We start from the raw sequence: 26,058 nt of genomic DNA, 5'->3' as shown, positions 1-26,058 counted from the left end.
CTGCTACTCTGTAACTAAGAAATATCGAGTCCTGGCTCCAAATCTACCGTTTGTTCTTATAAAATAGTTGTCTCAATGTGTCACACGCTGTTGTAGTGCAGACTTTGCTGTTGCAGAATATTCTCGACAAGCCACTTCGGGAAGATTGGCAAGCTTGATAGCCGCCACCACGTTACGCCTAGTAAAGCGCGGTCTTCAAGAAGTTTACGAAGCATATCTCCAGCTGTTCACCACCCCAGTTCTCTCCTCCTCTTTCTCCAGGACCTTATTTTTCCTAATGCACCAGTATCGAGTAGCGACGCAGAAAACAATCGTGAGACCTGCTCCGACAATGATACAGCCACCTCCAAGTTGATACCTCGGTTCCTGATTGGTAAGGAAGAAATATGGAGTGAACCAGTGAGAAACGCTGGACACGCAATTGGCAATTGCGATCAGCGCTGCTCGCTTGGTTCGTGGTCGTGGAACAACGGTAGTCTCCCAAGATAATTGGATGTTGAGAGCAACGAAAGGCCCAGAGCAGAGGAGTATCATCGAGAAATAGCGCGCACCAACATTGAGTGTCGATATCATGACAGCAGCTCCGACGAGAGACATGGCAATTGCCCCAACGATGTGCCAACAGTGCTCGAGTCTACGTCCAGATGACCAGGAGATGACAAGGGTTACAATGTACGAGATAACATATGGTGGTGCTTGAACAAGATAGGTTTGAACTTTCGTGAATCCGAGAGTACCTGTTCTCATTAGGAACGTGAAATTGTCTGTGCATGTGTCGAGTACATACCGACGATAGAAGGAAAGAAATCCTTGAAGGACTGGGCAATAATGATAAAGAAGTGCATGCCAGCAAAGAGCCAGGTGAAAGGATCTTTGACGGCCATCCAGAACCCACCCCAGTAGTCTCCCTCATCATCCTCAGAGATACCGCCAGCTGATACGAGCTGCCTGTATTGGGACATCTCCAATTCCTCGGGGGTGAAGAAGTACGTTCCGGTGTTATTTGGAAAGTTTGGAAGTAGCCAGAACCCAGGAATCGCCACGAGAATGCTAACAATACCCTCGAGAAGCAGGAACCATTGCCAGGCACTCAGTCCTGCAACGTTATCCATATTGGTGAGGATTGCGGCGGAAAGTAGACCAGAAAAGACATTCGAGATGATATTCCCTGCATGCCAAATGCCCATTCGCAAAGGAGATTCTTGCTTTGTGTACCAGGACGAGGTAAGGAGGGCAACAACAGGTACGAACGGCCCCTCTGTGAGGCCGACCAGGAACCGACATAGCATGAAACCCCAGGCGCTGGTTACCGCTGGCATACATATCGTACAAGCCGACCAGCCGAGCATCATACACGGCAGCATGATGCGTGGTGAGGATTTAGCAATCAAAACGTTGGCAGGCACCTGAGATATGATGTAGCCGACATAAAACAGTGAGATTCCAGCCGACCATTCCACATCGCTCATATGAAGATCCTTTTGCATGCCAGCCAAGCGTGCGTTGCTCACGTTAATTCGATCGAGGTAACTGGACATTGGTAAGAATAGATGCATGTATAAGGAAATCTGCTGATCTTACTTCATAAGGAGCATAGCAGTAATACATGGCAAAAACCTCCAATCCAATTTCTTGAGTACAGCTTTATTCAAACCGTCCAACTCTTCCTGAGACTTATCTCGCAGAAGGGGATATCGTTGAATCCACTCATCTTCCTCGCGGATGTCTGCATTTTCGATCTTGACGATCTCTCCGCTTGCTTTTGGCGTCGACTCCCCTTTGTGTTCGGACGATATAGCCATGGTGACTTTGTTGTTTGATCTTCAAAAGACTTGGAGATGTTGAGAAGATGCAACTGCCTTGGTTGCTGTACAATCGACATGCTGCTGTCTTTTATACAACGTACGAGCTAAAATGCCAATTATTGCCAATGCGGCAACTTGTACTATGCATCTTCATCAGCTCTCCATTTTCCCCAGACCCCGTACACTATACCTGGGGGCGGCTTCCCATTGTGGGGTAAACGGTGCTTGGCTTCCTGAGGACGCTAAATTGGTTGCTACCGGTGCCCACCGAGGAGGCTTCGGACAACGCCCGAGGAACTAGCTTCGAATCCTCGGCTGTTGTTCAACGCGTGACGGAAACCCGACGAAGATCACATTGCGGAACCCCGCCGAGATTGAAATTGGCGACTCACTAACAAGTCTTTGGAGGCGGTCCGGTTGGATCGGAGGACCGAGACTGAGGTGAGCGAGCTGCAGCTCTAGCAGAATGTCTCGTAGACTCTGGACGGGAGGGTACCGCATGGACAGCTGCGCAAGGATGCTCATACACCAAGAAATCGCATGCAGATAGCGTTCGTGCGCACCTTCAATGTCGCTCATCGCGGTGTTAGTGCTGAGGCGTAAGGCCATCCAGATTCCAATGAAGAAAATCTGTAAGGAATCCAGTGCCGACGGTGCGCTCTCTCGTTGGATAAGAGATCCCTCATATACGTCCAGGAAGGCGATAAAGGATTCCTCAGCGTGCTGAGCGATCATGGAACAACTGGGATCTAAGATTACTCGTGATTGTTGTAAGATTTCGATTAGGCCACGATTGTAGAGATGACTTTGCTGTAGTGGAGAGTAGTTGACCTGGCCAGGTAGAGTTTCCTTCCAATGACGCAGGTTAATGAAATGGCTCAGAATTTCGCCATCCATATCATCACGTATATTTCGGATGATTTGGGCATGCTGCACTAGACAACGATGCGAAGCATCCTCTGAGCGATTTGGGCTACTTGTGTTGGACAAAGGTGGCTATGTGTTTCCGTTAGTATTGAATTCGCAAAAGGGAACTTGCCACTCATACCGAGACAAGAATGTCTTCATTGTTTAAACAATACGGCCTGTCCAGGGAACTGCTGATGTATCTGAATTTATTAGCTGGTGTGAAGTTGAAGAGATGGGTCTTCACTGACGTGTCCAAGGAATATAATGACCATAGAAGCCTGCTCTTCCGCCTACTGTCTTCATCGTGGGAATTAAAGGTTGGACCTCGAGCAGTATGCCATCCGGAAGAAATGCACCGCATCATAGCTAAACCCAACAGATGCCACGTCGATCCGCCATGCGTGGTGAATAGTGAAGCAATTGTTAGAGCCGTCAAGCATTGTCCCATCGTGAGATCTGTCGCATTGTCGAAAACATTCGTCATGAGCTGCACCGCTTTGAATATCAGTTCGTTTGCGATTAACTCTTTGTAATTGTAGTCTGACGATAGTAAAATTCCTATCGCCAGACCGAGGTAAACAATCGCGACCTTTCCAGTATCCTGATTCAGAATTTGATCAAATGTGCCATTTTTCCTTGCATCCATTATCTGCGCAAGCGCAGCACCCAGCTCGAACTCGGTGATGAAAGGGTACGACTGAACGACTGCATTTTGGAAAACTTGAAAAGGCTCAGACGGATCGATTTTATCGAGAAAGTCATATTCAGTAATAAAATGACTTCTGAAGTCTGCAAGCGACCCTGTCAGAGACGGGTTTCTACCTTCTGGTAATGTTGGATTCGTCCCGTTGACTTTCATCGCTGCGGATAGAAGGGAAAGAAATGAGAGTCCTCGTGATACATCGGATTGACGGTCTGTGGGCTCTGCCATGGCGGAAAGAGAGAGGTACGAGGCCTCTTGCATTGCGTCTGTTGCCTCCTTCGTTGAGCTTGATTCTCGTAATGCGGGATCGATTACCCCAGCAATTGGGGATGTCTGATTCGAACGATTTCTATCTTCCTGCAGAATGCGAGATGATGCAGTGTCCTCAAATGATGGAGAGCTTGTCTCAGATAAACGAGACTCTAGCATTTCAATTCTTCGTTTGAGGCTTTCTACAAAGCTCCCACTCCCAGGATCTTGAGCATCCACCGTAGAACCAAAGCGGCGAGGTTTGCAGTCCGTAGAGGCGAGACGACATTGGAGACAAATAGGCGACTCCCGTGAACACTGAAGAAGTCAATTAGTTTCGAATTCTCATAGAAGATCATCAGTCGTGAAGCAATTGTTGAAATGTATCCCGTGATCACCAAACGGTAGGAACACAGACCTTCTGCTTCCTCTTCCAGCATCTCTCACAGGCTTGAGTCATGAGATCTGTCATTGCGAAAGAAAGGGTATCACCTGCATAACAGTCTTTAATAGATATGATAACAATGAGATATGTGGATAGTAGAGGATAGATCGAGATTTGGGGTGGAAGTATTGTTGTTATCGATAGAAAATGTGGCGGGCCGACCGAGGCCATTTTGTTGCCAGTAGCGCATGTAGTAAGTGCAACCTCGAATAATTATTGCAGCCAACTAGGTCTTTAGTAACATGGCAACATTCATAGAGCACACGGTTGCACGCCAGTGCTTTTCCTTGCCGGGGAACATAACGAACAACTTCATAAATTATATCGTTAGAAATTGATATTATCAGACAAATAGGTCCATTAAAGCAATGAATTCTTCAGCTATGCTACAACAGCTTGTCATCGACTGCGCCATCTCATTCCACTATACATTTTTCTGATCAATCCGAACCTCCTCGTTCTTCTCCTCAATCAGCTCATTTGATCCCAGGTTGGCCTGCTTAGATTCGTATAGGTCATCGGCGGTCGGATACGCAACTCTACGTACGGTATACCATGGGCGCTCGAAAAGCTTGTCCATACTCTCCAAAGATCTTCCGGCGGTCTCGGGCATGGCGAAAAAAACGTAAGTGAGAGAGACGATGCACATGCCGGCAAAGAAGGCAAACGCGCCAAAGCGCTTAGTAGCAGCCAATAAGCTGGGCATGGCGCGAGAGCAGCCGAAGTAGAATGCCCAGTGGAAAGCCATGAGAATCGACACATTCAAGTTGCGGATTCGAATAGGGAATACCTCGGCCGAGACGAGGTATGGGATGGAAAACCATCCAATCGACCAGGCTACCGCATGGATGAAAATGGCTACAATGCTTGCCTTGCTTGCTGCTGTTGTACTTGCGCTTGCTTCGATTTCCGCAGTGGTCATATTGTTGGTGGCACCCAGGTATGCGCCAATGAAAATGAGGGTGACGATTTGCAAACTGATTCCCATTAACAGCGAGCGCCGACGGCCAATGAAGTCGATGACGAAAACCGAGAACAAAAGGACGGAGACAAACTTGACGATTCCATAAAGTCCCGTTGCAAGGAAGCGAGCTTCTTCGCCTGCGATTCCCAAGTAGCCGAAGATCGTGGGTGAATATTGAGTGATGGCATTTGCTCCACTCCACTGACTGAAGAGATGGCAAAGGAACATGAGTACAAAGCGTCTCCTGTATTCGGTAATGGTGAAGGTCTCCTTCAGCAGGTCCCAACTGCTTGCTCCGCTTACAGCCTCAATCTCCAGATTCAACTGGCGCTCCATTCCATGGAATTCCTCGGCCACGTAGGGATGATCTGCTGGAAGACCCCTGAAGCCAACCAGGACTTCCATAGCTTCTGTTGGTTTGTTTTGTGAAAGCAGGAATCGTGGAGATTCCGGTGTAAAGATGATGCCAATGAACCAGATTACTGCAGGAATCAATTGGAGACCCGTCGGCAATTGCCACTGAAGCTGTGTTCCCTTATGATATTTGGTGACTCCGTAGTTAAAGAAGAATCCAAAGACGACTCCAAGCTGCTGACAGCAAGCGTACTGGAGAGTCAAAAGGCCTCGGATACTTCGTGGCGCAATCTAAGGGCGTTAGTTGCGCATACATTGGAACGTTGGAAGAATGACTTACTTCGGTGATATAGACTGAAGGGATAACCGTCGTCGTTCCAATACCGATCCCCGTGATGAAGCGGCTAGCATACATGCCGCCCAAGCTTCCGCCACAGAATGTCTGTCCAAACACGCCCGCGATATAAACGATCGTAAAGATGAGCATTGTCCGTTTGCGTCCGAGCCACTGGCCCAATTTGATACAAGCCAGACAGCCAAACACGGCGCCAGCGGTCGCGATAGATACCAGCCATCCTTTTGTATTTGCATAGTCCTTTTCGGATTCATGGTCAACATGAAATCTCTTTTTGAAGCTAGTCATCACCACAACAGATGCAATGTTTCCTGTCGACTTCAGTAAGCACCGAGCAACATCCACATGGAGGAGGAAGTATTTACCTTCGTCAAAACCTTTAGCTACACCGGAGAAACTCCATACTGCGGTACAGAAGAACAGGTACCAGTTGAAGATTTCCTTAGGAGACGCTTGTATGGCTTCCTTGGTGGACTTGATTAGGCTTGTTCTCGCCATTGTCGTCTTCCGGGTGTACTAGATCGAGTGACAAGAAATGGACAAGAGAAACAAGAGAGTCCAAGATAATGATGGCTGTGACCCAGGCAATAGGGAAAACCCAGGGGGGCGTCTTTATAACACCTAGGCAGCTTCTGTGGCTTACGGCATCCGTCTCCACGACGTGATAAAACTTCTGGAGGGTAGACGCTTGGATTGCTAAACACATAATGTCCCCTACATGGTGAAGCTTGCGCGCTGAGAAGCTGTGGAGAATCCGGAGACTCCACCATCTGGAGGCGCGTTGGGGAAGGCCCGGGCGCGTGGAGGAAGAATCTCCTGGGACACTAATCATGAGCCGCTAGACCTCCGAAGTGGCCGAATTCGATTCTCGGGTTGGACCGACCTCGATTTGGTCGGTGCTCGTACTGAAATCGGACAAATCTACCGAGGTTGAGATGATGTGGAAGACTTTTTGGGCGACGGATCTTATGGAGGTATGTAAATAAGTTTGATCGAGGACCGCAGTTCTGCCATATGGTACGATGCTGGAGCAATTGACGCAACATGATGAATGAGCCCTAATCGTAAAGTTCCGATAATATGAGAGCGTCTTTACATATATCCAAACACTACTCTCTTATACACTATTTTACTTTAGATAGTATAGATAGCCACTTATAATTGTAACAAGAATGATTTAGTCATATCCTCAATCTCTGGATACGGAAATGTGGAGATAAAATGTTCAGGGTCCGACCAGCATTGTTTGAAGATTCAGTAAGGATAAGCACATCATTTCTTTGGATGCATGCAAATGTACCGACCTACTTATGATACTACTTAGCTGTATGCATCTGTTGACGAGAGCAGTTGCTCTTCGGCGTTATAATGGTAGTATTTATGTGCATGGTATTTGCCAGGGGGTCTTGTACACGGGTTGACTTGAAGGACTCCAGAATACTGACACGTAGTGTGATCACTAGGAATTGGTATATCCAACTTCAGACATGTAATGAAGACATACTTAGGTTGTAATGAAGAAAGAATAACCTTTAAAGAAATTGCGAGTCAAAGTCATTCCGCATGTTTCTTGACCAATGATCGCAAGAGGACTACCGTGTGCCTCGTTCCATTCCTCTGTGAACGGCCAATTTCCAGCATGCACAAATTTCATGAAAAGCCCCATTTCTGCTTTTTGAATACGATCAGTTACATGTTGAAGCTTCGGACCTACTAACTCAGGATTCTCGAGTCTCAAGGATGGAGAGAATATCAATAGCCACCCCAAGTCGGGGGCAATCCGGAGACCTGTAGCTGGTGGGTAAAGAGGAGCCTAACGTACAATAGTCTAAGCTTATCTCATGATAGATCATCACAATATCGGTTGGAGTCGATGCATATCGATATGATGCGATTCTTTCTTGCATGTTCTCGCACAACTGACTTTCCATTGCATATCTGAATATGTTCACTTGGAATAAGTGAATGAACGAGGGGATTTCATAATGGGTTTCTACACGGGGGATAGTTTGCGTTCTTGTTTACAACTGCATATGATGTAGAAGTCGGAATATATGGGAAAAAGACAGCTAACAGAACCACATCAAGATGAAAGTGACAAGACTCCTTCGCCATGCCTCTAAAAATATGCGAGACATATCCATCATGAATATTTTTGCATCCTTTCACAATCGGTAGAGTCTCGGGCATCTCATGAAAACCATTTTAGAAAAGGCCGACGATGTGATCGAAGAGTCAGGGGCTAAGGAGCCTTTCGGGTCCCCTCCGACAAACCCCCGACAAGACCGAAGTGAATTGTATGCGCAGCCGTTTCTCTTCATCCGTGCACGTCTTGCGGCAAATCGGGATTATATCCTCGAAGGCGACAGTGATTGGTAAAATGTTGGCCGAAGGCCCGGCTGTGTACGGGGACCATGGAAGCTGCAGGTGTCTGAGCCAAAGGTATAAGCACGATTTGATTTCCCCATGCTAAACGTGAACTACTCCATAACAATCACTTCAGATTATTTATCATTAAAACTTGTCAATATGGCCCCTGCGCGTATCGAAATTGACTCTGCTGCTGCTTCCCCTCCTGCAACGATCGAGAAGCCAACAGTGTATCTACTTGACACTTTTCATCCCGAAGCGGTTGAACATGCGCAGAACTTATTCAATGCCATAATTCCTTCAGATCCAAAGCATGCACAATGGAGAGAAAATGCAGAATACCTCCTCATTAGGGGTTCGTACTTAACTGCCAAGGACGTTGCGTCATGTCCGAACCTCAAGGCGATAGGAAAGCAGGGAGTTGGTAAGATATGGAAACGCATTACAGCTAGACTTACTCTAACACTCCTAAGGTATTGATAAGATTGATGAGGCAGCATGTAAAGAAAGAGGAATCAAGATTTTCAACACTCCTGGAGTCAACGCACAAGCGGTTGCAGAAACCGTCTTGACACTCACTATGTCTGTGGCACGCGAAGTCAGCCGCATCACCACATCACAGAGCCATGGAAAAGCTGTTCCAAAGGAGACTTGCTCTGGCCTAATCATCAGCAATAAGACTATCGGAATTGTAGGCATGGGAAATATTGGACACCGGGTGGCGAAGATCTTCCAAAGAGGTTTGCGCTGTAACGTCGTCGCGTATGACCCTTTTCTTCCCAAGGATGCCTGGTCAGATATCGAGCACACCCGCGCCGAGAAACTAGAATCACTGCTCGAGAATTCGGACATAGTTACCCTCCACATTCCATTGCTACCACAAACACGAAACCTCATTGGATATGAACAGTTTTCTACCATGAAGCGAAATGCTATCATAATCAACACAGCAAGAGGTGGCATTGTCAACGAAGCAGATTTGGAACGAGCATTAAAGGATAAGCTCATTTGGGGTGCAGGCTTAGATTGTCACGAGCAAGAACCTCCCACGAAGGAAAAATATGGTGCATTGTGGGAGACTGGAAGGGTGGTAAGCACACCGCATGTGGGCGCTGCAACCAGTCAAACACAGATGGAAACAGCGAAGGCGGCGGTGGATCGACTATGGGACTATGTCAAGGTCACCAGGCAATTGTAGTAATGTTACAGTCAACCAATAGAAATGTGTTTCATTCGAATGACATTTGATCCCAAAATGATAAATCCATATTGATAGAGCCCCATGCGTAATCCTCCATCCCAGCCTCGAGGTGTTGCATCATATCACCTGTCAATCCTAGATTCATACTCTGGTCAGAGTGCTCATTGTATGGGAGCATTTCGCTAGTTTCTTGAAAATTGAAATGATCAACGTTCGTACTGTTCCCAGTATTCACGAGGGGGTTTTCATAGGGGCCGACATTGGAGGGAGGCGCGAAGGTGAATTGGTTTGGATGTATATCTCCATGGTCAAATGCTTGTGAATGAGACCGTGCGTGTAGTTGCTCGCCCTCATTGACTTCTGAGCTGGTTGTCAAGGGAAGGTCCACGGAACGATCTTTCGTACACTCATCCTTCAACGCATCGAAGACTACGGCGAAGGGACCAGCATCCGGCATCTTTTCTTTGAAGAATGCAAGCACTTTGCTGCACGTCATAAGCGTCTCCAGAGGATCCCTCTGGCTGACTTCAGGCTCAGTCGGACCTTTGAGAACCTCTAAACTCAGACAGTAAATCACGGTCAGTCCAGCCGTGAATATGACCTGGAAATAACTTCTGGTCCAAGTAATGATACCTTTACCCATAAGATCGGCATACAGGCAGATGACGCGTGTCGCGGAGACATAGCAGGCTGTCAGTATCTCCTTGGTAACACCCCCAACAGAATATGGCCGAGAAGAAACATTATGCATCGCTCCTCTCGCTAGGAGTAGACGATCCTTCTCATACAGGAAATCATTCCACTCGGTGTATTCATAGAGTGTACGAGGCACAAGAAAGACCGGGGCTGTTCGCCGCCAAGCTTCGAGCTCTCTATGAAAATCGGAAAAGGCAGTGTATATGTGTCCGATTGTTTTGAACTCTGTAGCCTTCACTCCTTCATTACCAGGCTTTGTGTGAGGGGCTCGGCCACGATAAAAGGTGGAGTGAATGCGAGAGCTAATCCTGCGAAGCTTGACATGGAAGACAAAGCAAGACAATTCCGTTGGGTGAGAAGAGGATGCGTTCTGTATGGTACTTAGACTGGCGGGGCGGGAATTTATAATTGTCGCATCGTCAACATCGACTGGAAGTGGCACGGTGGCTTCGGATTCCCGAATGGCGAATGGGCGACCTAATATTCCAGAACTGTACCGGTCCAATGCATAGCATTCCCAAAAGATTCTCCGATGGTGTTGCTCTTGCATAGCATCGACTACTTGATCTGAGGGGACATGAAGGCGCCATTCAATGCATTGACGCATACATAGATATGACAATTCCCAGATGGACGTACCAATATGATAGTACATACCAAATCGTGTAACGAGTAACAAGTTCTGGATACCATCTATGTCTTTGATCAACGGTACCTCACTAAGATATTTCTTTGCAGCAAGAAAATAACCGTATGGATGCTCAGCCGAAATGCCCAGACGATAGCGTGTCGTTGAGCTGACGGCAAAGATCATGAATATTCGGAAGTAATCCTGTGCAGAAGCAATGCTATGTGGCGGCATGGAAGACGGTGTAGATGGCGCATAGACTCGAGAAAATATATCTAGAATATCTTTACGAAGTAAAAAGGCATGGCTCTTATGAAATCGAACGAGGCTGCAGAGTAGTATCAGTAAAAGCCTAATTGAGCAAAGACATTTTTCATACTAATTGTCAATAAGCTCTTGCGCTTCGTCCATGGGAGGAAGGCTGTTTGATGTGTGTTGAGGTCTTGTGATACGAGGCCGGTTGGCAAGTTGATGAAGAATCCGCGCTCGATGATGCAACCATCTTGAATCAGACAATATTATGTGCAAAAATCTAACGAGAGTAAGCAAATACTATTCTGCCAATGATAAATAAATATCCTTCCTTACCCAAGACCGCTTCCATCGCCAACAAATCCGTTATGTGACGTCGCAGTACCGCCAGTAGGATGATCAACAGGAGTGCTCTCAGCCGCGTCAGATCTGACTTGGGCGGATGAGCTCTCTGTTACGGATGATCGCTCGCCCACAGGCCCTGACTGGTGTACACGTTCACGTAGCTCTCTTTCCCGATCCTCCAAGCCGGCAATGTACTGACGCGAATAGCTTTGGCCTGTAATATGGTCCACTATTATGCATGCGATATTTGCTTTCGTACAGTTGCCACATTTTGGAGCCTGTCGGTTGCAGCGCACCTTGCGCAGCTTACATTTCTGACAAGCGGGAATCTGAGTATCGCGTTCCTCCGACATGGCATGCTGTAGGCCCTGTCTGAGACATCAATTTAAGTACATGAATCGATGATAACTAAGAGAAGATGAATGAAGCGGGTGGGTGAAATGTTGGAGAAGAAATTTGTAGAGAATGGGCCTTTCACGGCGAACGTGTTAGCGTCTCCCTAGGAATCGTAGTGCAGCCGCCAATCCCCCAAATCCCCAGCCCCAATTCATCAACCCCGCAAATGGCACAAGCCGTCTCCACCATTGTTTCTACTTATACGGATGCTCGTGACAGTAAATATTAATTGATTGATGGTCTAATTCTAATCGCTGTTACCTTTTTACTCTTGGAATTCGTACAGCGCCTTTGCAATGCCACTCCACACACTGGACGTTTCCTTCGAGACTATCCGTGATGAACAATGTCTGCCCTTCCGGCCCTCCGAAGCAACAATTGGTGAGATTGATTCCATTCGTACCAGACACTATTCTTGCTTTGGGGGTTCCATCTGGATTTACTACGAAGACAGATCCAAGGCTAGGATGGCAGACGAACAAATTGCCCTCCTCATCCATTGCCAATCCATCAGGTCCAGCAGTGCCAAAACTCTGGAAGAACAAACCAACCTTACTGGTAGTGCCGTCCTCATGGAGTGGCAACCTCCAGACTGCGTTCGATCGAGTCATGGCAACGAACAGTACTCTCTCGTTTGGTGACAACACCAGCCCGTTTGGACTGATGCCGTTGTCTAACAAGGTATCTAATTTCCCATCTGGTGACAGACGGTAGACACGGCCCGTTTGATCAGTCATGCCTGTTTGACCTTGATCCGTGAAATACAGATTGCCCTTTGAATCATAGATTAGGTCATTGGGGCCTTTGAACCTTTCCAAATTCTTTCTTTTCAACAGGCCGGTAACTGTTGTAGAACCTGGCTGAAGCGACAATATACCCTACAGCCGGATCAGCTATGCGTAAGATTAAGTCTATCTTCATGTCTTACCTGCTTGTAATCCGCGATGGCTATGTTCCCTTCAGAATCCACTGCTAATCCATTTGGCTCTCCATCCCACTCTGCTTCGACTGTAACTTTCTTCTCTGCGTCTATGCGCAAGATACGACCGTATGGAACATCCACGACATAAAGATCACCTGAAGTCGTGTAGACAGGACCTTCAAGGAAGATGTTCTGGAATAGCCGGCTGAAACCACCTCGCCATTCTGATTCCCGATCTCTGCATCTGTACAAAACCATTATTCAGTTTACCGCAACACACAAAGACGACAGTAATCAACCAACAACGCGCCGTACCTTATTTCATCCGGGATGCGAACGTAGAGTTCAGCAGTGATGATCGGTGGCGGAGGATAAAAGTTCATTATTGCACGTTAATGGGGTCAAACAACAGCTTTTACAACCGGATTAAACTCTTTTTTTGAAGAACGTCACATCTTGGCTAGCCAACAAGCATTGGAAGTGGTCCACATTGGCCGTCGGTCAGTCTCCGAAGGGTCCGATGTTGCGAGGCACTAAATTCTGCTAAGGCATGTGCTATGACGCATCGGCCACCCGCATCTTACACTGACCCAGTCCAGCTCATATTGGTGTCCATGTCCTTCTATCTGCGAGTAACGACCCCTGGTAAGAGGCACGGTACAATCATTTTTAAGAACCTAGATGCCCATCTAGTTCCCTATATACTGCACTTTCAACGCCCAATTGACATGGCATAACTATCATCCTCGACCTAAAAGTGCTTGTGCTCCAACCTCTCTGCCTTTTCCTTGTTACAGGTTTAGCCTCTACTCTACACGTTCCACGAGTTGACATGCGCAGAAAGGTGCAAAACGCATCGCACTGTTCACACGGGGGAATAAATGAATAGCCAAGACGTTACAAAGTGAAGTGACACGAATGGGATCGAAGCTCCAGATTCATCGCCTCGGTATCAACTTCGCACTATGAGTAACTGAAGACTACGAGTAACGCACATGCTACTTGAGCCTCTAGGACATAGGATTATTGCAAGGCAAGCCTCGCACATGGTGCGTTGTGGCTCAGCGCACTGCATTCGACCTCAGCAGATGATCTTCGGTCTCATCATAGTCTAACAACTTTGATACGTCTTCGTCATGGCTACTGATGATAACATGCCTAGGCGCCAATCCGCGGTTGCATCCTTCGCCAAGTTTAGGCGCGACTTTGATTGCCGCTACATGTCTGTCTTTTGATTTTTCTTTATGTAGTAAATATATCACATTCATTCCAGCCTTTGCCGATGATTGACTATATAGCTCACGCCATCTCCCAGCCCTGGTGATTATCTCAACAAGTCAATCAGGCATCTCCAGACATATCCCAACTCCCACAACCCTTTCCTTTCCTTTGGCCTGTAAGCCTATATCTCGCTACTTTGAGCTGGTTCTAGGCGGTGATTATGGCGACCAAAATAGCAGAAGCAGGTAGACAAGCAGCGCTGAAGGCGACCTCAAAATACGTAGAGGACGCCACTCAAGCACGGGAAACGCGGGTCAGCCATGCCATAACAACGAAAGATCGAAAGAACAATTCCACAACAGAGCTTGTTCAATTTGCTGCAGCCAGCATTGGATTTTTCTCGGAAATTGTACACCATAACCAGGAGAAGAAAAAGTTGAAAGAAGCAGTCAAAACAACAGAGCTTCCGAAAGATGAGTGCAACCCTATAAGTCCGCCAATCACTGCAAACGAGGCAATATTGGCACAGGACGACAGCGACAAAAATACAGTTAGTCAAGGAAATAAAGCTGAGCAGGAAGCCAACTCGAAGAAGAACTCAAAAGACCACGCAAGAGAGTTTCTTAGACGACGCAAAGTAGACATGACTCAACGAACGGAGCTCACTTTGCCGGTGATTCTTCCCCAACGAAGACCCAAGGACCGCAGCCGTGGTTTTGTCCGAGCATACTCGCCTGTACTTTCACAGGCTGGAATCAATGAGGACACGTTTTTGGATTTCATCGATACGTTCAATGCTACACTCCTACCGAATCCATACCTCCAAGCGATTAACCTGGCCGGCTTCGTTGACTACGGTGTACCCGAACCGGTAACTCTCATGATCGGATTTGGTCTCGAATATGCCACCGACGCAGTCATGGAGGCTCAAAGCCGATATAAATCCAACAAATTCCTTGGAATCCTAAACGCTGAATTCTTCCAGCCGATGGGTCTAGAATGCATGGTGGTAGTGTGGAGCCCAGATAATGATGCATCAATGGCAAATCTGAGGGTTAGCGCAGGCAAACCTCTGGAGCCCAGTATACTCTCAAATGTCCAACAGATCATCACTCAGAAACAGCTCAGAGACAAAGCTTTCCAAGACTTCGAGGAGGGAATGAACGAGAGTCTTCGAAGCCATAGTGGCGCAGTCGCTTGGAATGTCTCTGCACCGCTCGTCCGTCCCACCAACACTGTAAAGGAGAACAACGAGAAAAAGAAAAATCCCTTTGGTCGTGCAGAGATCTGGCTCGACAATTACATGGACGATACATCACAGGCACGACGAAAGCTGAAGCACCCCGACGACCCCATGGGAACGATGCTTCCAGCCCATCAATTTCAGTCTCGCTATGCCGATCCCAATCATCCAGCCGCAAGTGGTGATCTTGTAGCACTATTTACGGGGGGACGATGGCAATACAATCGCTCCCAATCCACTTCCTGCCAGGAGAACGAGAAAAATGAAACACGAGAACAGATTGATGGAAGATCCAATAGCGAAAGGGTTGAGACTCCTAGGTCCTCAAAGCCTGACTATGATTCCGCAAATAGACCATTGATTGAGGCTAAGGATTGTGAAGAGAAGCCGTTCTCAGCAGAACGTAAGCCCCACTCAGAGGATAAGGACACTGGAAAGATTATCCACCAATCACTAGATCCGAAGAAGTCCGCAAATGAGGAAGAGAAAGAACGAAAAAGGGAAAAGAAGCAGGAAAAGAAGCTTCTCAAGGAGAAGGAGAAGGAGACAAAGAAACTAGAAAAGAAGAGAAAAGAGAAAGAAAAGAAAAATAAGAAAGCTGAGGGCGAATTTGCAATTGGGCAGGCTCCAAAAGAAGACTCAAAATCCGGAGATGAGAAACCGGCCAAGTCGACTGGCAGTGCCGGGGCGAAGGGTCTCAAAAGTTTGCTTCAGAAGGTACTACTACTACTCATTCTCTCAGAATTTCAGTCGTGAGCTACTGCTAATTGATTTGAATCAGGACGTTTTATATCTCGTCATCCTCAACTCGGCACCGGATCTCAAACAACCCCAGCACACCAAAGCGCATGAGATTACCTCGTTCAATCAGATGGATAACAAATTACCATAAAATCCAAATATACTATCGACGATCCTGCAAAAATCCAAGGGGAATTTACAATTTTATAGAACTTCCAAGATTGTACGACCTAGCACTGCCACCAAGGGTAACCCATAATGTCAACGGGTCTTTCCCAACCTGCTCCTTCGTTGCGCCGGCATCTGAAACAACATTTCCAGGGACCGTGACTGGCAATGCAGTTGCACACTTCGTGTTCCTGGCATTGACTGTTAGACCCGTGATACTCTTTCGATCATCACTTAGTTGATAGCTGAGATTGGGAAGACATTCGTCCCGCGTCTTGCGGTTGATGATGGCGTTCGCTACATCATCATGCTTCAGTGTGATGATGGGCCACTGTGTCAACCTGACCACCTCGCCGAGGACTGACTCAGTCCAAGCCATCAATAACGACCACTTCTTATTCTTTCCCAGCAGAGTCACTTTTGGAGTGTCGGAAATTCGCATGTTTGCCTGGTGAAACATATACCTATCATAATGTAATTAGTTGTTACTCTATTTATTAATACAAAATTTACTTACGGGTCCCATCGTAGCCCCAAGAGGTATTTCGAGTTCACATCTCTTTCATAGTCAAGTTGGGTTTGGAAGTCGCCCTTACCGCCCGCGATAGCTTTCCATTCGTCGTTGTCGCACTTTGGCAGGTCGCAATTATAGTAGATTGATGTTCCGTAACGTCCGATAATATAAGCTCCCTCGTAGCCATTTTCTTTGACGTTGGTAACAATTGGATGAAAGTCTGATTTTCGATCGACACGATTCATCAGGATTGGGCGCGAATTGTCACCGACTGCAAATTTAATCCCATTTTCTAGCCAGGCCCGGATAGCGTCCCCATTGTGAAGACCAGTGATACCAGGGGGTATGAGACCATTGGGAGAAAAGTACGGAGAAGATTTCGCGTCCGTAAACCCGATTCTTTTGAACCATTCCTGATTCCATGAAATCTCTTTCACAACATCGGAGTAAGTCGCATTTGTTTCGTCTTCGTGAGTGAAGGTATGCGACACATGGAAATACGCATTCATATTCTGCTTATCCGAAAAGTAGGTTTCCAGCGGGTCCAGGTCTGAGCACGCCTTTGTCCACTGATACTCTTTGAACTTTTTATCCCACAGATCTTTGCCGGTACCGATGGGCTTCATGTATTCTGGGGGTCCGTCGGTCTGGGCAGGATAATCGACGCCTTCTTGTGGTTTGCATTTCGCAGGATTATTGTCGTAATCCTTCTCAACTGCGGCCTCGATATTACCATTTCCGTTGTGTCCAAGCTCAATGATATAATTGGAACCCGCGGGTAATTTTGCATTGATCTCCTTCATCCAAGCAACATGTTCGCTGAAATCGGCTGCCTTGATTCGATACGACTGCTTGTAATCAGGGTATAGCTCAGTCATGACAAAAACGTCATCAACCTGTGTGTTGAAATACACACGCCGGAATCCAAGGTAGAGGCCACGAGTAAGCCACTGGACCCATGCATGTGAAAGAACTGTTGAGGAAGTAAAGTTCGGGTCGAATGTAGAGAACCAAACTTGTTGCTCGCGGCCAGATGGGAATTTATTGATGACCGCTGCAGTTGTCTTGGTTGTGCCCTCGAATCGTGCGATTTCGGACGCCAGTGAGATATCGGAGATTTTGGCTGGGTACTTGGTGATATTTACTGTACTCATTTGAGCTCCGCTGGGTGTTGCATCAGTCTTGCCGTTGGTCTTTTGTTTCATCTCTATACTTACACAACTAGACCCGCGCTCGCAAAACCTTTGGCATCAGAGATAGAGACAGGGAGATCCGACTTCACCGTTCCACCGGTTGCTTCCACGCCGAACTCTTTGCTTGGCCAAGAGTTCAATCGCACGAGTCTAACTCCAAAAGCTTCCTGGTAGCTATAGAGCTCGTTCCATTGCTTGTCCTTCAACACAGCCTTCCAGTCATCGCTGCCCTTGTATTCCCGTGCGCTTACGATGACTATTCCGCCAAAGTTACCAGCGTTTGGAGTTGAGTTGAGTTGAGGAAAGCCGCCCCCTGGTAGCGAAACGTCGACGGTCTGGTATGGAATGCCGTAGCCTTGTAGAATGGCCGTTCCTGAAATCGTTGCATTTGCTTCCCGAGCGATGACGAGGATTGTGCTATTGACCGTGACAGCCGCAGAGGCTTGTCCCCCGAGAGTGGCAATGCAGGCAAGGAAACTAATAGACACTTTCCAAGCGAAAGCCATCCTGATGTTCAGTGGCATCTGTGTCCAGCTTGGGGATGCTCAAGCATATATTCAGGCGGTCCGGACTAGCGTGGCTGCGTAGGATTATCCCATGATCGGGAGCTGGTCTTGTTATACAAGTTTGACCCGGCAAAAGGAATAGCGAGGTGCATTGCGCATCGCATTGGTATACAAGTTTGACCCGGCAAAAGGAATAGCCAGGTGCATTGCGCATCGCATTGGGTCTTGATCTGCACTTGAAATATGTAGAGTATATTGATTGCAACGTCAATCGTATTTATGCATGTTATGATACATGCTATGGTTGCGTCCTAAGGGAATTGCCGACTGGCTTCGAGTAGAAACGCCAAATTTAGATTGGACTGCAGGTACAAACGGCAATCTAACGTACGCGACAAAGCGGCAATCTGGGTTTAGGGTATGCTGAAAAGAATCACTATCCACCTCAACATCTAGAAGAAGCAGAGTTGGTGTAACCTGAGTGAGTCGTTTTATCAATCCGTATTGTTTTGATGAAAGCCAATCTGGATCTCGGCTATTATCACAACCTAACCTCAGCCACATATGATTGGAAGACTTTCCCATTCAGCTCGACCGACAGATCATGGTATCCCAATTCCGAGGCATATATGGCTCTATTCGCTCGACCTTGAACGCACCACGGACAAATCAAACAATGATTGCACACGTCCTCCGAGTGTACTCAATTGATATCTTTTCCTCCTATTTTCAACAACACAACTCGTGCACTACAATATACTTGAAAATATCGATCAGATATATTGAAATAAGACTCAATATTAATTTGATTATGTACAAAAAGACAGAGACATTGATACCAGAACTCCATCTATAAAATTTTCGCGAGATACTCTTGTGTCAAACAGAGACAAAGCGCGATGTTCAAAGATTTTACCAAGCTACAACTCAATTAGACGTTGCCAAAAACATATTATCCAAAACCATGTCTTCTCACCACAATCAAGAATAGCAAGTGTTCATACCCGCAATGCGTGCGCTAGTGGCATTGTTGTCAAGCTCAGCATCCAGACGCCCCAAAGCTTATACATCTTTGCATCAAGAGCAAAATTACGCTTGTTGATGCCATACAGAGTCATGCCAGCAACGCCCATGCCCAATGCCCAAGGTAGAGAGGATGCAATGATCCCAGCTCTCATGAAGAGCGGAATGAATATCGACCAAAATAAAATCCCAGCCACTAAAGCGACTCGAGCTGTTGTATTTCCAATAGCCGAGATAATTGTGCTTCGTCCCCGAGCACTGTCGCCAGGCTCATCACGGAAGTCCTGAGCATGAATGGTCGTGAAGATAACGAGCATCATAATTCCAACCCATTGTCCCGCTTCTTGGGTCATCATGAATCCAGAACCTGCTGCAACCTTTAAGGCGCTCGACAAGAAGCATGCATAGCCGATGCTATTGATAGCATTACGGAGCACGAAGTTCGACTCTCCGCCTCCAAAGTCGTTGTAACCAATCACGGCGACTGTGTAAATGATCCAGATAGGAAGTACACCAAGTAGGCTGCTGACCATTGCGATCATAACACTCGAAACAACCAGCAAGCGCTCTGCTTGTGAGCAAGTCAATCTGTCGGAGGGTATAGGGCGCCATGGTTTGTTTATTCTGTCCTCCTCCACCGAAGTTTCGTTCCGTTGATTCTGGAGGCAGCACTGCAGGACCATGAGCCAGAGCCACCCCAGAACGACCGGAGACTGGCACAGTATATCCGACACCGTCAATGTGGGAAGGCTCAGCAAAGGTCCTGACATTGCTGCGGATATGGCGAATACTGTGCATGGAAGAATGACATCGAGGTTTTGATCGCAGGTGAACAACCATAATGTGTGTAGATGATACGTTGCGTTTCGAAGCTGAGCGTTCAGTACATTAGCATAGAAAGAGATCAATAAGGCATGTCCACTCACAGAGAATGCTGAAGCCGCGGAGCGGAACTTGTTCAAGCCTTTGTGAAAAGCCATTGTTATTAGCACGGTCGAATCAGGTTTAGAGATAGGACCTGTAGAATGAATTCACTTGTGATAGCTGTGCGACGTGAGAATGAGATGAAAGGCGCATTTATATAGCACATTTACCGTGGGTGAAATAACTAATCAGTGACGAGGACAGCCCCTAGGGGTGCCTATCTAGCTTCAGAGTTTCATCATCAATACAAGGGGCTTGACCAGTCACCCGCACCTCTATCGTCCTTCAGTTAGCATATGTGAACGAGTCACAATAGATGCGGTGACTAGACATGGAGAAGATGATGTTAGCTGTGATCCGGGCATAAAATCATGCGCCACAGCCTTAAAAGGTTGCCTTGACTTGGGGCCTTAGGTGAGACATTACATTCCATTCCCTAGAGACGAACAATGATAGGATGATATTGAAAATGTCCCATGTACGAGATAGTATAGGCTCTAGACTAGATTTCGAGGGCTGAGGCTAGATCAGTTATTCACAAATATGAGGGCTGAATTGACGAAGGACCAAGCCAGTGATGCGCCTCGGGGCGGACATCGCCAATCCAGCAATACGAAGGACCGCGAGAGACCTGCACAGGAACACTGCCCGTGTCCAACATGCATACAGATGGATCGAAAGGCCAGTTGATATTGAAGTAACCACCGTCACTGACTCAATCCATATCGACGATTTTATCAACATGTACAGCGAATATTACTCCGAGCCACTACAAACAATACCAGGTCTTGCAAGGGTCGGGTAGAAGCGGATCTTCGCGTATGTCTTCTGCATCAGGTGGCACTTTGAATTTTGATAGCAATTCTACCATGATGAGCGCGTGTTGGTGCCTAGAAGTAATGATAGCTACATAAGAGCATGGCTATGTTGAAGAGATGATGCCTGACGGGATGCTTATGACGTTCGCTTGCTACCCTGCGGCGCAATAGTGGAGCAACCCGCCCACCCCCCAGGCCACACTCATACATTACAGGTAATAACCCTGAATCAGAGCACCCATTGCTCGGAAATAATCTCCAATGGCGTTCCTCATATGGAAATGCAATCACCAGCTTCGCATGGGTCAATCTGTAAGATTTTTAGAAGGGATGAAGGACTCGCGGAATCAGACTAAGTTGTAGGGGATGGTGTGTGCACCAAGGTCGCGAACGTGCATAAGCTATTTCAATGCACCACTTGGAAGCTGCATTGCAAAACAACTCTGGCCAGTGATGGCAATCCCTATGTGGCAGACAGCCAGTAAAATGGTGTTGGCCATTTTCGTTTCTTTTCCTCCACATGCATGCCAATATATGGACAGGGATGAGACATCGCAATAGTCCACCCCATCCATTCCGGGAATATGAACAGGTTCCGCAGGTTTGCAGCTAACTTTTTCAGCATGTCACCCTAGCAGAGCAACCTGACATACTGATAGAGTTCTTCTGTGTATACGCGGATGCAGGCACCTGAACGGTGAATGATGACCCGCGCACCAGGGTTCGGCAGTCCAGGGGCGTATGGGTAGGGCTGAAGTCACCCCATTATGGAGATCCTCCGCGACCTCTATGGCACATGCCATGTGTTCTATCCGGCCGGCTAGGAACATGAGGGACCATGCAGAAGGCAAACGTCTCGTCTAGCATTGAGCCACCAAATGGGTTGCGGGACGTGAAGGACAGTTGGGCTCCTTGTATGTATCTGTAGGAGGTAGGTGGAAATGAGGCAATATGCCCTCAATCACATCCCTCAGGTTGCCTTCTTCTTACAAAACCAGAAGTCCGGCTGTTGGCTTGCAGGGGGGGTGCACCATCTTCGATTCTGCTCGTCCGTTAAGGCTTCATTCGTTCCTCGCATCAACTAGATGGTCTCGCACAATGAATAGGCCCCAAGTGAGTCATCATTTCACAGAATATCTTATCCATTGACGCGACAGACAATGTACCTGGTAACGAGCTGTCAGATAACGATCCGTCAAGCCACGCAGCGATCTGACGTTCTGGGTGACCGCCAGAAAACGTGGGTGTATCATGTTGTGCAATATGACATGTCAAGTGTGCTGGATGCTGGTGCATAGCTATTCATGGAATCGTGATAGGCTGCACACACTCGTTCGCCCCAAGCCTCCCGTCTACACCACCACGTAAGCGGGACGCCGGACCCCCAAATCCCCTTCACTCCCTTCGGCACCTGACAATACTATCAGCGGCGTGAGTGGTTCCTCGAAACCCTTGACAAAATCAAAAAGAATGCCGGAGTTGCGCGATTAGAAATGCTCCAAGACTCCCGCTAACGTACATCGCACTCAGCTGAGTTCGTCCGCCCATGACTCGCAATGGCAATGGGTCTGCGCCATTGGCTGGCGTTTTGAATTTACTGCCACAATCTAGCGAACGACACCTCCTGCATGTCAACGGGAGGGGCGCGACGGGGCGAAGAACGGTGTGAGATAGAAGGTCACAGCGATCCCAAGTATGCGATCACAAGTAGGCAATTCACTCCCTAAATTGTAATAAGCGCTGTCGGGACAAACGATGCAGTATTCGTGGTACTTTCATCTTTAGGTGGTTTCATAGTAAAAGTTTCTACTACTATGTGAGAGTCGCAACGGTTCGGGCTTCACAAATGCAATGTCACAGCGCGAACTCTTCAGTGTTTTACGTGTTCATTTTGTATGCCTAGGACATGTGAGGCTCTCATTATCTGTAGCCTCGCGCGAGCTCCAGCACGATCTCCTAGCCGCTTATCCATGACATCAAAGATTGTATTTATTCAGTAATCAGAAAAACCATAAACTGCATCATATTTCCTCGAATAATAGCGTCATACTAAACTGTCTGAAATGCCGCTCAGCCAAGATCTCGACTTGAGGCTCATCCTAATCATCGCACATGGGCAAACCAAGGGTAGTGCGTCTAAGGCCTTCTTGCAATTTGCGTTCCATCCGCAGCTGGGCCTGCATAAGAAGTGTTCTGCGCCTTTTACGCACGCGTTTTTGTTCAAGAGCATTGAGTTGGTTCTCAACTGTCGTAATCTCTTCGGCAGTGGCAAATGGGCCCGCTTTGATCTCTGCAGGCGTCTTGTTGTACCACCATAATGGGTTCTTGTCTCGAAAACCGTGAGCAACTGGTGGGACTGGAAGCCGGTAGCATACTTCATCGTCTGTGCGCCATACCCTCTCAGCAAGGCCCTCCTTCGATGCGTCTTGCATCGAATGAATTGCAATGCGCGATGAACGAGTGGATAGACGATAGTCAGCGGTTTGTTGAGGAGTCTTTCCTTTGTCACGACAGTATTTGGCGTAGGCAATCCCCGCACTGATACGAGAAATCTGCCAAGTTTCATCGTCATCAAGAGGTTCCCATGGATAAGTAAAATTGCATTCACCTTGAAATCTGTATACCTCGAAATCGTCGAGGTCTGCTTCGGAAGTCTCTTCATCAGATGATGCGATAATGATTGGATTGGAATAACTGTCCCCAGCACGTTTTGTCCCGGAGGTGCTTTGATCTGACATTGAGACAACGATAGGATCACGATCATTGTTCGTCATGCGGCCAGTCCGGTGAGCATTTGCAACATTTGGACTTTGGCTATCGATGGCATGTCTCTTAGATCTGGTTATCTCCATCGATTCGATGTGGGTCAAACAGCTCTTGAGTCGCGATGGCGTACGGTCAGTTGAATCTTAGTGTCCGGGTAGGAGCAAATTGACTCTGCTTGATCTTTTGAAAATTGATCTTTTGTACTATCTGAGTAACAATAACAAAGCGCACAGATGGGATGAATGGGAGGAGATGTTCGTGAACAATGTTATTGAACAATGCCCCAAGGTGAAGGATAAGACGGTACCACGAAGGGAACACATCCTTTCACACACGGTGCGAATCGCATAGCGTCTTATAAGTACACCCGTCATTATTCAATGGATAATGTATATGATGTTTGATGCTATTCAAGTATCGCTTTCCCAACTACGGTGCACGGGAACCAGAACGTTTAAAACATAGATAAAAATTGCGACTACCGTGGTTCCTTCACTCTCAAAACATTATCGACCTAGGTAACGATCTCAAATTGACGGACTTACCAACATTCCGTCGTCTTGGTGATAAAATCTGCAATAGTGCTTTGGCTCGGTTATAAGTTGTGTCACCACTATGGGAAACTTGATTGGTCTAAGACCACGTCATGCTAACAATGTTCGTTTGTCCAGACGATACCCACCAACCTTCTGTGGTTCAATATCGATAATAAAAACATATAAATTAATGCTTTCTTATCTAAATACACTAACGGGATCATGCAAATATCACTCGCATTACACTAAATTACAGCTGGAGAACTCCTCTAAGGGGCCTTAGCTATCTTGCTGTCCCTCAATCCGAGTTGTTTTAACATATTGTGGCACAGTGGATCAACACTTTGAGCCCATACACATATCGTGTCTCAATATCTTGCAAGAACCTCCTCAGTCCATTCCCACAGCTGGCTTGCGAGCTTCTCGTCCTTTGCGGCCTTGTCCAGAGTGTTATCCCACCCGTCGAATCCGACAGGGAGATAGAAGGTGCCATTTCGGAGATCCTCCTTCTCAGCAGCGGCAACAGCCCAAACTGTATTCCATGCTCCCTGACTGGGCTTCATTAAACCACCATTGATGAACTGACTCGCATGAATAAGCATTCGGTTGTACCACGTTTGGGTGTTGACAAGGGGTGTTTTCACCACACCCGGGTGTACAGAGACAGATGTGATTTGCGGGTATCTGCGTGCAAGCTCGGAAGCATATAGGATGTTGGCTAGCTTGGATTGACCGTATCTTAGCCATCCACCTGTGCCCATGTACGACAGCGAGCTTCCGCTTTCCAATCTTTCGAAGTCAATGCCAGCGGAGGGATGGTACCGGAATCCGAGCGATGTCAAAGATACAACACGGACGTCGCCGTTTGGTAATTTCGCGGTCTTCAACAGCGTCGGAAGTAGATGCTTAAGTAGCATTGCGTGGCCAAGATGATTGGTCGCAAATTGGATCTCGTATCCATCTTTGCTCAGTGTGAAGGGCTGAGCCATGATGCCGGCATTGTTGATAAGTCTGTCTAGCCTATCATGCTTGAACTCTGCCTTCACCGCCGATGCAATCGAAGCAAAAGATGAGAGATCCATTGCAATGAACGTCAGGCCAACTCCAACGAACTGTTTGGAGATTTCAGCGACTAACGCATTTCCTGATTCTTTGTTCCGGCCGGAGAAGTAAATGTGAGCGGGGCGATGAGCAGCGAGGTACCTCATTGTTTCAGCTCCTATTCCAGCAGTGCCTGTAGCATTCTGAGCGCAGGAATCTATCATGATAAGGTTGTAATGTACATACCTCCGGTGATGAATATAACCTTTCCGCCAAGCGGTTGTATTCCCGTATGGGGATTAAAGCTCACCTGGCCTTGGATCGCAGGAGCCATTTCAAGGCAAAGTGTGACTAGTTTTCTTATTTAGAGAAAATATGGATCTTGTTGAGGATTTTGACAAGCAGAATGTTATGTCTCAGACACGTAGCAAACGGGTTCTTCATGTATACGAGTAATTTATTCCTATTGCAGTCTTATAATCTTATTGCAAGTTTTCGGACGAATTTGCAACCTCTACCTAAAATTTTCAAATAATATTGCGTTAGTGAAACAGCCTCAACGTAAATCTATCAAACCTGTTGCTTTGTCGGAAGAGGCTTTTGGAGAAACTATTGACATGCATAGCTTATTTGCGGCTAGACCTAGATAGGATATAGTGCGTAAGCACATTGCATAGAAGGAAGCCTTCGTTCCCTGAACTCCTTTAGATATATCACTTTTCAATTCAATGAAACAAAATCAATGAGAGTTAATTTTCAATCTTACCTCG

General features: G+C 47.1%; 11 protein-coding genes across 11 annotated transcripts; 2 read left to right on the top strand and 9 right to left on the bottom strand.

Moving 5' to 3' along the window:
- Positions 1–44: 44 nt before the first annotated feature.
- BU24DRAFT_98731 (MFS general substrate transporter) lies at positions 45–1,952 on the bottom strand. Its single transcript, XM_033534867.1, has 3 exons — positions 1,582–1,952; positions 788–1,530; positions 45–737 (listed from the first exon to the last, which is right to left on the bottom strand). The coding sequence occupies exons 1-3, from the start codon at positions 1,800–1,802 to the stop codon at positions 205–207; spliced, it is 1,497 nt and encodes a 498-aa protein (XP_033376742.1). The 5' UTR covers positions 1,803–1,952; the 3' UTR covers positions 45–204.
- Positions 1,953–2,102: 150 nt separating this feature from the next.
- On the bottom strand, positions 2,103–3,846 carry BU24DRAFT_360439 (uncharacterized protein; the record flags this gene model as incomplete). The annotated part of the gene is made up of 3 exons (XM_033524103.1): positions 2,103–2,801; positions 2,854–2,914; positions 2,963–3,846. The coding sequence occupies 3 exons, from the start codon at positions 3,844–3,846 to the stop codon at positions 2,103–2,105; spliced, it is 1,644 nt and encodes a 547-aa protein (XP_033376741.1).
- Positions 3,847–4,535: 689 nt separating this feature from the next.
- Positions 4,536–6,549, bottom strand: BU24DRAFT_456347 (general substrate transporter; the record flags this gene model as incomplete). Its single annotated transcript, XM_033531431.1, has 3 exons — positions 6,150–6,549; positions 5,770–6,095; positions 4,536–5,720 (listed from the first exon to the last, which is right to left on the bottom strand). Exons 1-3 carry the CDS (start codon positions 6,280–6,282, stop codon positions 4,536–4,538), a joined length of 1,644 nt encoding a protein of 547 aa, XP_033376740.1. The 5' UTR covers positions 6,283–6,549.
- Positions 6,550–8,313: 1,764 nt separating this feature from the next.
- BU24DRAFT_437940 (uncharacterized protein) lies at positions 8,314–9,352 on the top strand (the record flags this gene model as incomplete). Its single annotated transcript, XM_033530231.1, has 3 exons — positions 8,314–8,578; positions 8,628–9,244; positions 9,287–9,352. 3 exons carry the CDS (start codon positions 8,314–8,316, stop codon positions 9,350–9,352), a joined length of 948 nt encoding a protein of 315 aa, XP_033376739.1.
- Positions 9,353–9,383: 31 nt separating this feature from the next.
- On the bottom strand, positions 9,384–11,707 carry BU24DRAFT_403287 (uncharacterized protein; the record flags this gene model as incomplete). Its single annotated transcript, XM_033525565.1, has 3 exons — positions 11,268–11,707; positions 11,059–11,211; positions 9,384–11,007 (listed from the first exon to the last, which is right to left on the bottom strand). Exons 1-3 carry the CDS (start codon positions 11,627–11,629, stop codon positions 9,384–9,386), a joined length of 2,139 nt encoding a protein of 712 aa, XP_033376738.1. The 5' UTR covers positions 11,630–11,707.
- Positions 11,708–11,911: 204 nt separating this feature from the next.
- On the bottom strand, positions 11,912–13,053 carry BU24DRAFT_445554 (calcium-dependent phosphotriesterase). Its single transcript, XM_033530708.1, has 3 exons — positions 12,910–13,053; positions 12,601–12,838; positions 11,912–12,550 (listed from the first exon to the last, which is right to left on the bottom strand). The coding sequence occupies exons 1-3, from the start codon at positions 12,975–12,977 to the stop codon at positions 11,930–11,932; spliced, it is 927 nt and encodes a 308-aa protein (XP_033376737.1). The 5' UTR covers positions 12,978–13,053; the 3' UTR covers positions 11,912–11,929.
- Positions 13,054–14,035: 982 nt separating this feature from the next.
- Positions 14,036–15,274, top strand: BU24DRAFT_381971 (uncharacterized protein; the record flags this gene model as incomplete). Its single annotated transcript, XM_033524753.1, has 1 exon — positions 14,036–15,274. A coding segment is annotated over one exon (1,239 nt), but the record flags the coding sequence as incomplete, so codon positions are not given.
- A 721-nt stretch (positions 15,275–15,995) lies between these two features.
- BU24DRAFT_403279 (putative extracellular serine-rich protein) lies at positions 15,996–18,180 on the bottom strand (the record flags this gene model as incomplete). The annotated part of the gene is made up of 3 exons (XM_033525564.1): positions 15,996–16,431; positions 16,485–17,645; positions 17,699–18,180. The coding sequence occupies 3 exons, from the start codon at positions 18,178–18,180 to the stop codon at positions 15,996–15,998; spliced, it is 2,079 nt and encodes a 692-aa protein (XP_033376735.1).
- A 768-nt stretch (positions 18,181–18,948) lies between these two features.
- On the bottom strand, positions 18,949–20,296 carry BU24DRAFT_381963 (uncharacterized protein). Its single transcript, XM_033524752.1, has 2 exons — positions 20,130–20,296; positions 18,949–20,075 (listed from the first exon to the last, which is right to left on the bottom strand). The coding sequence occupies exons 1-2, from the start codon at positions 20,181–20,183 to the stop codon at positions 19,179–19,181; spliced, it is 951 nt and encodes a 316-aa protein (XP_033376734.1). The 5' UTR covers positions 20,184–20,296; the 3' UTR covers positions 18,949–19,178.
- A 2,748-nt stretch (positions 20,297–23,044) lies between these two features.
- Positions 23,045–23,683, bottom strand: BU24DRAFT_468991 (uncharacterized protein; the record flags this gene model as incomplete). The annotated part of the gene is made up of 1 exon (XM_033532571.1): positions 23,045–23,683. The coding sequence occupies one exon, from the start codon at positions 23,681–23,683 to the stop codon at positions 23,045–23,047; it is 639 nt and encodes a 212-aa protein (XP_033376733.1).
- An 822-nt stretch (positions 23,684–24,505) lies between these two features.
- BU24DRAFT_403275 (short-chain dehydrogenase/ reductase-like protein) lies at positions 24,506–25,693 on the bottom strand. The gene is made up of 2 exons (XM_033525563.1): positions 25,535–25,693; positions 24,506–25,481 (listed from the first exon to the last, which is right to left on the bottom strand). Exons 1-2 carry the CDS (start codon positions 25,620–25,622, stop codon positions 24,616–24,618), a joined length of 954 nt encoding a protein of 317 aa, XP_033376732.1. The 5' UTR covers positions 25,623–25,693; the 3' UTR covers positions 24,506–24,615.
- Positions 25,694–26,058: the final 365 nt, after the last annotated feature.

The sequence above is a fragment of the Aaosphaeria arxii genome, assembly GCF_010015735.1.
Source record: "Aaosphaeria arxii CBS 175.79 unplaced genomic scaffold BU24scaffold_19, whole genome shotgun sequence".
Taxonomy (NCBI): domain Eukaryota; kingdom Fungi; phylum Ascomycota; class Dothideomycetes; order Pleosporales; genus Aaosphaeria; species Aaosphaeria arxii.
This window is presented reverse-complemented; position numbering and strand designations above follow the sequence as displayed.